This window comes from Sinocyclocheilus anshuiensis, unplaced genomic scaffold (genome assembly GCF_001515605.1).
Source record: "Sinocyclocheilus anshuiensis isolate Anshui unplaced genomic scaffold, SAMN03320099.WGS_v1.1 scaffold447, whole genome shotgun sequence".
NCBI lineage: Eukaryota > Metazoa > Chordata > Actinopteri > Cypriniformes > Cyprinidae > Sinocyclocheilus > Sinocyclocheilus anshuiensis.
Window position 1 is genome coordinate 3,885,436 of NW_015552615.1, and position 10,208 is coordinate 3,895,643.

The window sequence follows — 10,208 nt, forward strand, 5'->3', positions numbered from 1 at the left end:
CTGAGATTTTAGATAGAGTGTCAATGGTCCATTTGAGGGATAGGTGGCGGTAATGCACTTATAAGTCTGCGATCAGCCGTAAAGCAAGAAGAAGAAGAAGAGGTGTCACGTGCCGGCTGTCGAGGATGCGCTCAGGACAGTTCAGACATTGCAGTGCATCAGAGGTAAAAAACTATATAAATACTAGTGGTGGGTGGTATGACCAAAAATTTATATCACGGTATTTTCCAAAATTATACCGGTTTCACGGTATATGACGGTATTTATTTATTTTTTTTTCCATGCATGACCGGGTGTAAACCACATTTTCTACTGATTGAGAGAGGAAATAGGCTACTGCAGTAGATTGACTTAGAATGCCCTATTTTACTGTCATGATGAGTGAATATTGTAGAAAAATTCCACTCTAAATAGTGACAAAACACGACTCATTTATACATGTTAACCAGGAGTATTGCATGTACAGTAGATGCATGTTGAGCAGCTATGCGGTGGTTTTGGCTATATTACTTTTTTGTCTCATGCAGCGCACTGCCTGCGTCTGAGTAACAAAAAATAAATAAATAAATGTTGCATTATATTAATAGACGAACTATGCTCATATTTATAATTCCAAACAGTCAGTAAGCGACAGGTGCTATGAAACGCTGTTTTGTACTCATTTATTGACGAGTCTGCTGTTACTCTCAAAGCCGTGATTCCCATTCACTTCCATTATAAGACTCACAGACTGCAGCGGTTTGAGTTAAAAATATTCGTTTGTGTTCTTCTGAAGAAACAAAGTCACCTACATCTTGGATGCCCTGGGGGTAAGCAGATAAACATCAAATTTCGTTTTTGGGTGAACTATCCCTTTAAATACTGTGGTATAAAGTTAATTCAAGACAGGGTAAAATACCCATAATACCTGATACAATAATAATCTGATACAATTTTAAAGCTGCTAAGTGGGTTGTAAGTATTGAACTTTTTACTTAATTATTTCTAATTGTAATAATGTATGATTTTGATATCACTCAGACCTTGTAGTGCATTATAAAAGTATTTAAAAAAACACAAACTACCTCCTAGCTCAGCCCGCCTTTTTATCTCCATTTTGCCCCCGGATGCATTTCTAATATTCAAACAAAGTTTGTTTTTCACTTCATTAACTAAAGAATGTTGTTTTTTCCCATTTTTATTACTTTTTCTTACAAGAGAACAGAAAATTATGGGGAAAAGAGAGGATTTGGAAATCTTTTGGAGCTAGATTCGTACAGAACTGACTTAATTGTGTGCTAATCGCTAGGGCACAACTCCAACCTAACTAGTCTAAAAAGTGGTATGCTATTGTTTGGCAATGTTTTGAATACATATAGCCGATAACAATAGATGAATCTGATTCAGACAGTAACGAGCAGTTAAATTAATTAAACGCTGCCTATTGTGGTTTCCACCAAGCATAACAGTTGCTTTTAAAGTGGCTGGAAAATTGGCTAGGTGGTGAAGTTTTATCCCAAGAATATACAGAATGGCGCAATCAGCTTGATCTGTAACTCTTACGAGGAATTAAAGAAGGGAAAAACTAATTTCACACTCTTTTTACATTGGCAACTGGTTTGTTTGGCGGCCTGCCTGACTTTTAAAAGGGGTTTACACTCAAACGCCTGTAATTATAGAGTTAGAGAACTGTTCTTCCAAAGTTTGTCTCGTTTCTGCTCTCTTTATTTGACACTGGTTGATTGACACCAGAGACATTTGAAAGTTTAATGTCTTAACCCCCAGCAGGTAACGTGTTGAGATCTTGCGTGTGAAATGTCGTGGCGGTAATGAGACTTATTGAGCGTCAGCCCGAGGCGTCAGGGTGTGACGTCCCACCTCCCCAGCCAAATCGGTTGACTTCAAAACATCAACAGAGACCAGTTTGTGGCAGTAGTGGCTGTGCTGAAGATCACGCAACACGCAAACAGCAACAAAAAGACCAGTGAGGTGCATGATATGACATGTCTAGTCCTGCTGGAGGAACAGTCAGAGTTTAGAGCGCACACATCTGCTGCCCCCGGCTATAGACCTGGGAAACACTTACCAGGAAGTACAGTGACAGAGATGTAGTTACATGAAGAACTTTAATGGAAAAAAGAGAACAGCATCAAGGATTGACTTCAGTTAGGATTATAGAATTAACTTCAGTGATAATAATGCGAGAGATAATAGACAGGTGTTTTCACACTCAGTCGTTGTTGTCTCAAAGTGTACATTTTAACTGCTGTAAATGCTCTGAACATTGGACTTTTAACTTGCAATATGCATGCAAGGTTCACTTTCTTTTTTTTATTGTGTTATAAAATATGTATATTATATAATATACTGTATGTGTACATTACAATGATAATGTACCTCAATGAAAACAGGTGCAGAAAATCAGGTTTTGTGGGAAATTTCAGTTGACAGCATTTCTTCAAATTTGGCAACTACACAGAAATGTAAATGTTTTTTAAAAATTTAAAATGAATAAAGAAATTAAATGTTTTTTTAATTGAAATGTTACTGTAATATAGTATCATTTTAATATTAAATTAAATTATTATATTTGTGTAAATGCAAAGTGGACTGAGACTCTTTCAAAGCCAGTGGGACAATTTAAATGCTGGCAGAACTGTGTTACTTTACACTTTTATGGTTCAATGAAATGTTTGGTTATTTGAAGAGGACTCAAATAATGAAAGAATGAAACCGAAAGCAAAGCGCATATTAACGTAAGGTGAATGGCAAGTTTTTCAGCCAATAAGATAAGTCGTGCTGTGCATAATTTGCATATTGCATCAGCTACATCCTGCTCAAACACAGTCAGCAGTCCAGTATAAAGTATATCTGATTAAACCGTTTAATGCCAGCATTAAGACGGTTTGCACAGTCTTAATGCAGTTTATTTTAATATTTCAGTCACTGTTGACTCACAGGGTCGATTATGTTAATAGCAATTATGTTATTTCAGAGTTTCCGACTCATTAGATAATGTGACCTTTTATGTGTTTATGGGTGGGCGGGTTAATGGTTGTATCATTGCGATGTAATACATAATCTAACTAGTTTATCGGCTTGTGTAATCAGAATTATTCAGATAGTAATTTATCATAGAGGCTGTAAGTAAGCCAGTCTAGTCTATGCCTTTCCCAGATGTTTACTTTAACTGTTAGCAAGTGAATAGTTGGATTGTCTCAGATCAGTGATTAAATAAAGCTTTTTTTTTTGGCTGTGCTTCTCAGCTGTACATGTGCTAGCCCAAAAATGTAGCATCTTTTTTAAGTTTTCCTTTCCTCAGCTGTGGAATTTTAAACTATTTTAAACTTTAAAATAAATTAATTTTAGCTAGATGAAGAAAATAAAATAGCTTCCAGAGTGCATTGCTTTGTTGATCCTAATAGGATCGATTTAGTTTTGAGAACTAATCTTGCTGTGCTAAACACAGATAATGAGTGCATAGGCTTGAGGGGTTGTGGAAGAGCTGGTTTTTCTGGCACCCTTTCTGTAGAAAGGGGTTTGTGTGAGCAGTCTCTTGATGAATGTGCAGTACTGTCGCTGCATGCTGGAGGCTTTCCTGCAGTGATGCATTAGTGTGATTATGCAGAAGCTAAGTAATTGACCTGTTTAAAAAATTGGGGCCGCAGCACTAATTCCTCAAAGCACTACAGAGGTTTATAGTTTGATACTTCATATATATATTTATATATATATATATATATAGCAGCTCTATTCCTCTTGTTTGAATTCTTTAAATAAATTCCCTAAATGTTTGTATTTAGAGAGCAAATGCTACTCGGTCAAGATGTCTGTATGTGTCCTGTCCTCCCTTCTTCTGGGTCAGAATGGCCTGATGCAGGTACAAGGCCTGTGCTGAAGGAAACTAGGTCAAATGTGCTTCAAGTCACAGATCGTGAGTGCAGTAACGTAATTACCCACCTCAGTGGAAAGAAATTTCTGCCATTATGTACTCACCTTCATGTCATTCCAAACCTGTATGACTGACTTTCCTTCTTCTGTGGAAGAACATTTGCCTATTTTCCATGCTCTTTTCCATGCCATTACAGTGCAACTGACTCTTTCAAGCCTCAAAAAGCATGCAAAAGCATCATAAAAATAGCCCATATTACTTGTTCACTAAGTCTTCTGAAGCCATATGAACATCTCGGGCCTGTTCGCACTGAACAGCTTTGCTTTAACATCTTACACCCGACAGGAGCTTTTGGATATTGGTGTGCACTTTTCCAACAGTTTTATCACCAATCCTCGACTCATCCCTGAGATCTCCAGACCACCCGAGACTACGCACTCTACCCGGCCGGGCGGAAGTGCTCCCAGGCAGTACATGTGCAATGACAATAAAGTTGAATCTAATCTAATCTAATGATGCTGTTAGCAAACCATTCTTTTAGTTGGATCATATCAATGAATCAGTTGATAGAAAGTAAGTTGTACAGGTTTAGAACGACATGAGGGTGAGAAATGATGATAGAAGCTTCTTTTTTGGGCAAACGATTCCTTTAATCTTCAATAATGAGAAATCTGCGTTGCTTCATTTGAACCACACATTCCTGTGAAAGATAAGAGGAGTTATGTTGCAAACTGTCTGAGACATGTTACAAAATGAAGCCCATTCAGCCACTTATTAAAGAAAGAGAGAGGGAAAGACAGGATTAGAGAGAAGAGAACAATGTGATGAAACTGTTATTTCAGGACTCTTAAGCAACATGTTTTTCCTCTTGGCATCACAGCTTCTGATGGTGCTCAGAATGGAAGATTGGGAGATTAAAGACACTGATATTAATTTCCTCTTCTTCTTTTTTTCCTCCAGGAGCGACGAAAGAGATCGGATCGGCTTTGACCAGGATGTGTATGAGACACAGAAGCATTGAGAACAAGCTCAAACTGTTCACCACGTACGACTGTTTAATTGTCTCGTTTTTCATAAGCTCATTAGTTGAATTGGTAATAAAGATTATGTATTATAAAACGCATTAACTGTATGGAGGACTTCAACCTGTGTGTGTGTGTGCGTGTGTGTGTGTTTGTGTGTGTGTGTGTGTGTGTGTGTGTGTGTGTGTGTAGGGCTCTCATGGATAACTTGATCACTCCTCTGGAACTGAAAATTGAAGAGTGGAAAAAGGTTGCCAGTCAGCTGGATAAAGACCATGCCAAAGGTATCGGCCTCCTTCCCTATATGATATAATCAGAATTCAACAGGTTTAGTATTTAATCTTTGTGTGGAAAAAGGTCCTGTAGGGCAGGAGGTAAAGTATCGTTTTAATCCTTTAATGGAGGTTTTTCAAACTAAGTGGGTTGATTTTAAAGGTAGCGTTCACCTGAAAATGAACAATTAATATTCAAGCAGCATAAAAACAACTAGAAGAACAGACTGTTCCATACAGAGTGTTCAAACTTTATCTATTAATAATATACAAAAACCATTTAATTGTTAATTCAAATGTTAATGGAATCCAGTATTTCTTTATCCTTTTGAGATGAGAGTTAATTATACTATGAAACTGTTTACATAAGTCTTAAGAGTGCAGTAACAAAGAGGAAAATGGCCATAAAACCTGAGTTATGATTGTTATTGGCACAAAAAAAACTTGACCTCAGTGCAAAAAAAAAAAAAAAAAAGTATATCACCACCCCTCCCCAACACGTCTGTCTGAGGTTGCTAAGGGGTCGTTTCATTTGACATCACTGTGAATCATTTATTAGCAGTGCTCGCTAAGGCAGGCAACGTTGTTATTGTTGCTGTTATTTAAGATTAGGGATTTGAACCACTGCCTTTATTGACATTTAGCTTTTGCTTCCACTGCAGAGGCTAATGTTCTTCTTTCCCTGCCTTTGTTGTTGTTTCTAGAATATAAGAAAGCACGAGCAGAGATCAAGAAGAAATCTTCAGATACGATTAAACTGCAGAAGAAGGTTAAAAAAGGTAAGAACTGATGCTTATCATTGAACGAATGTCACTGAGGTTGAACACCTTGGGTAAATACTGTCTTAATTATGTTCTGTGAGTTGCAACATATGAAGTCCTGTTGTCTTGTTACACACTCGCACACTCTTTCTCAAATTACTGCTTCAGATCTCTTTGTCTAAACACAATAGGACATGCCCGTGACTTCTGCTGGCGCCACACCCTGTGTTGTCATGGCATCAACCTTGGCCATCTTGCCCCTGGTCATAATGCGCTTTGAACTGAATGTTCAATTGAAATAGTCCTTCAGTGTTTATTTTTACAGCTTGACCAAAAAACTAGATCTACATGAAAATAAATCAAGTACTGAATGACGAGGCCATGGTTTCACCAACAGAACCTAATACAGTTTTTTTAGAGAACTTCACAATGCCTATAAAAGATCATATGCAGGTCATATTTCACCCCAAAATATTAAATTATATTTTGCATAAAGAAAATAAAGCTTGTTTGTGGAATCATTAAGATGTTATTCTCATAACAGTTAAGCACATTCATCCCCAAATTCTCATTATTGTTGTGCATTACTGTAAAAAAAAAAATATATTGTATTTATACAGCATGGGAGTATTTACTTTGTACAGTCTTTATATTGTTTAAAATAAAAATTGTATTGCAAATATTGCAAGAATTACCAAAAAATCTAAACACTGAAGTTATTTTTGCATTAATTATATAGTATCATAGTATTTATTAATATTTTGAATCAGCTTTTTATTTGTTTATATTTTTAGTTTTAACAAATTAATGTATTTTTCAATCTTTTTTATAATAATTAAGTAATTTAGTATCTACACTTGTATTATTTAATTCTAATTTCTGTCTAGGTTTTAATCTAGTGTTCTGAATTATTTTTAATAGGTTTGGTTTTTATTACCAATAAAAATATTGAGTAAAGCGTGCTATGGTAATGAGAATTTGGGGAGGTGGGAGTATGTATAATTTTCATGGCAGTAATATTGCAATGCAAAAAAATAAAATTTCTTTCTTTTTTTTTTTTTTACAAAATATAAATACTTTCATTTGATTTTAGTTTGAATCATGGTTTAGATGTGACATTAAGCTTTTTGTATTAAATGATTAACAAAGACTTTAAATAAGATTTGAATACTGTTGTGTTGGAATAATTTTGAGAGTGTTGGGATGAAACGAGTTTAAGATGGAGGAAGAGACGTGAGGGATAAATGGAGCCGTGATGAATTGAATACATGTTCTGTCACTATGGTGGGTGTCGTCTGCTTCAGCTGTGTGTGCATGTGTGTGGGCACTGACTCTTCACTTCTGCTCTGGTCTGTTTGAGGGGTCAACACTCCCGCTGCTCTATATTCTGCATCCACCCTCATGCAAATGCTTACTCAACATTTCCAGAGGATGTGCTAAAATGACTTTTGCATTTTCTGTGTGCTCGTACATAAAACCCCTGATCGAACTCCATTTTATGATTTATAAGCTTTCTGGTGCCAAGGACCCTCAAGTATGATAATCTCCTTTCCGAGGAGCCCCTTCCTAATAAATAATGACAGCTATATATAGCTATATATACAAAGTTTGGGGTTAGTAAGATTTAAGAAATAAATGAATACTTTTGGATTAAATTGATCAAAAGTGACAGTAAAGACATTACAGTGTCACAAAAGATTAATATTTCTAATAAATGTTGTTGTTTTGAACTCTATTCAAACAATTCAGAAAAAAAAATCAAGGTTTCCACAAAAATATTAACATTAATAATAAGAAATGTTTCGAAATCGGCATATTAGAATGATTTCTGAAGAATCATGTGACACTGGAGGGACTATATGGAGGGATTTTTTTGTTTTGTTTTGTTGTGAAGGTGGTTGGAATGTGATTGTATGCATTTTTAAGGGGAAAAACTAGCATTTGAGGAAATGAGCAGTTTTTGTCTGAACATTGTCACCAGAATAGTTCATAGCTCAAGGCCACACAAACTCTCAAAGAGGAAAGAGATCCCCCATCCTTCCTTCCATTGGCATGTCATCTTTCCCAACATTGGGAAAACACCCTGTGGTCATACACTCCCTTTCATATGGAAGGGTTCTGCTGCTTCTGCACGATCTGCCTTGTCTTGTATTTAGGAGTAATATGACCTCAGATCCAGTTTGTCTTTTGGTTTTATCAGCCACTTACTGATTATGAAAACTGAAAACTAAAGGGGAATCTGTATAATAAGGCTGGATGCATTTCTTTGGGGAGATCTTGTTGGAATTTATTAGTAGTTCTCTGGCAGACTGTTTGTATCTCCGTGTTTCGATGTAATCAGTGTTCTATATTTGCATTTCCAAATAACTAGTACCCTAGTTTGGTTTACTCACCAAAGCTAATCTCTACTTGGAATTTTACCACATGCATGTATAAAAAAAAAAATGTTACGTTTCCAATAAAAATCATTACTTTTATCTGTTGTACCTCCCACTAAGAGAGCCCTTTACTGTGATGTTAGTCATCTGCAGCTGTATGAGGAAAACCTGGCCTTGTCCTGACAGTCTGAATCACAAGATGAAGTGTTAGCATAAGTGATTCAGAGGCTAGCGGTTTTATATCACCACAGCACACCCATAAACCCCTCCTAGCGCTGTTTGATTTACTGCCATAACTCTCACAGATGGTGAGACAATGAAAATAAATATGGCGTCTAGACCTATGATGCATCTCGGAGTGCACATTCATCATTATATCTTGCATTTGTGTTACTCCGAGGTCTACGGGGGCAGACTGCTCTGAAGACTTGGACCCGTCTGTGAGGGGATTGTGAAGAAAAAGAGCACTGGATCTGAATTATTAAAACTCATGCACATTAGTATTCCAATGCCATTGCTGCTGTGTTTGAGATGGTTTGAAGATCCAGTGCTCTGGACTTTCTGGCGTCTGAATTAACTACATCTTTAAAAATGAATTAAATTGTTTTAAACGTCTAGAATTTGCTTGTATTTCATCTCAGATTTAATACATTGATAAATGATTTCATCTTTTTATTTGTCTGTTATTTAGACCTAGTATGCTAAATTATATACAGGCCAGGTATATTCACATGTTGCTGTGCACTCGTTTGAAAATGAAATCCTCGGGGGCCCTTAGTCACAGATCCAGTGCAGTAACACTGGGGGAAGTCGTGGCCTAATGGTTATAGAGTCGGACTCGTAACCCAAAGGTTGCGGGTTCAAGTCTCGTACCGGCAGGGATTGTAGGTGGGGGGAGTGGATGTACAGCGCTCTCTCCCACCTTCAATACCACGACTGAGGTGCCCTTGAGCAAGGCACCGAACCCACAACTGCTCCCCGGGCGCCGCAGCATAAATGGCTGCCCACTGCTCCTGGTGTGTGTTCACGGTGTGTGTGTGTGTTCACTGCTGTGTGTGTGCACTTTGGATGGGTTAAATGCAGAGCACTAATTCCAAGTGTCACGTCACTTTCACTTTTTCACTTTTAACAACTACTAGGTGGAGGCTAACCATCATCATCATCATCATCAGTAAGGTTCCTTTGCCCTACTTCTCCCAGAAAACCTGCACACCTGCCTCCTCCTGCATGTGTTTATGGAGAGAAGGTGTCTGCTCATGACATCATAGCTTCCAACCGCTCGGGATTTCTAGACCTCAGGGAATGTCTCTGTGGTGCACACACCTTTGTCTGAATGGCTCTGGGTTATTTTCCCATCACCTCCCTTTTCTGTTTTTAAATTAGGTTTGTTTTTGTGTTTAAACGGCTTAAATGAACTAAACACTAAAGCTGTGTTACTTTTCTAAAATGTGCATGGGTCATTCCACTTGGTTCTACTTTATATAAAATGCATAATTTCCCATAGATTATAGATAATTACCATTTTAACTATTTCCCCGCCATTGACGAGTTATCTCGTCTTTTACAAGAAAACGCTTCCCCTTCCAAAGACGAGTTTTGACTGTTATACACTCGGGGGCGCTATTATGCATCTTCAGAACGAGTACAAAACCTCCCGAACAAAAACACACGTAAACAGGACGGAGAAACGAGCGATCTCTTATGTAAACAGATTCATATGAAAAATAATGCGATCATCAGCAATAGACAGCATATAAATGAAAACTGCATAATGTTACAGAGTAAAATGTTGATCCAGGAAGTGGTATATGTCTGTGCAAGCTTTGGAGGTGTTGATGGAAGCGATTTACTGGATTTATGCTTTGATAATCGTACTGAATATTATCCAGATGTAGTTTTTGATA

The 10,208-nt window shown here is 37.2% G+C and overlaps 1 protein-coding gene across 2 annotated transcripts in view; it reads left to right on the top strand.

Moving 5' to 3' along the window:
- The window catches only part of LOC107666115 (MTSS1-like protein), a 78,253-nt gene that overhangs the window by 53,439 nt on the left and 14,606 nt on the right, over positions 1–10,208 (top strand). For both annotated transcript variants that reach the window (XM_016457265.1, XM_016457266.1), the window contains exons 4-6: positions 4,832–4,916; positions 5,086–5,177; positions 5,870–5,944. In XM_016457265.1, the coding sequence (XP_016312751.1) occupies positions 4,832–4,916; positions 5,086–5,177; positions 5,870–5,944 (252 nt within the window). The remainder of the gene's footprint in view (positions 1–4,831; positions 4,917–5,085; positions 5,178–5,869; positions 5,945–10,208) is intronic.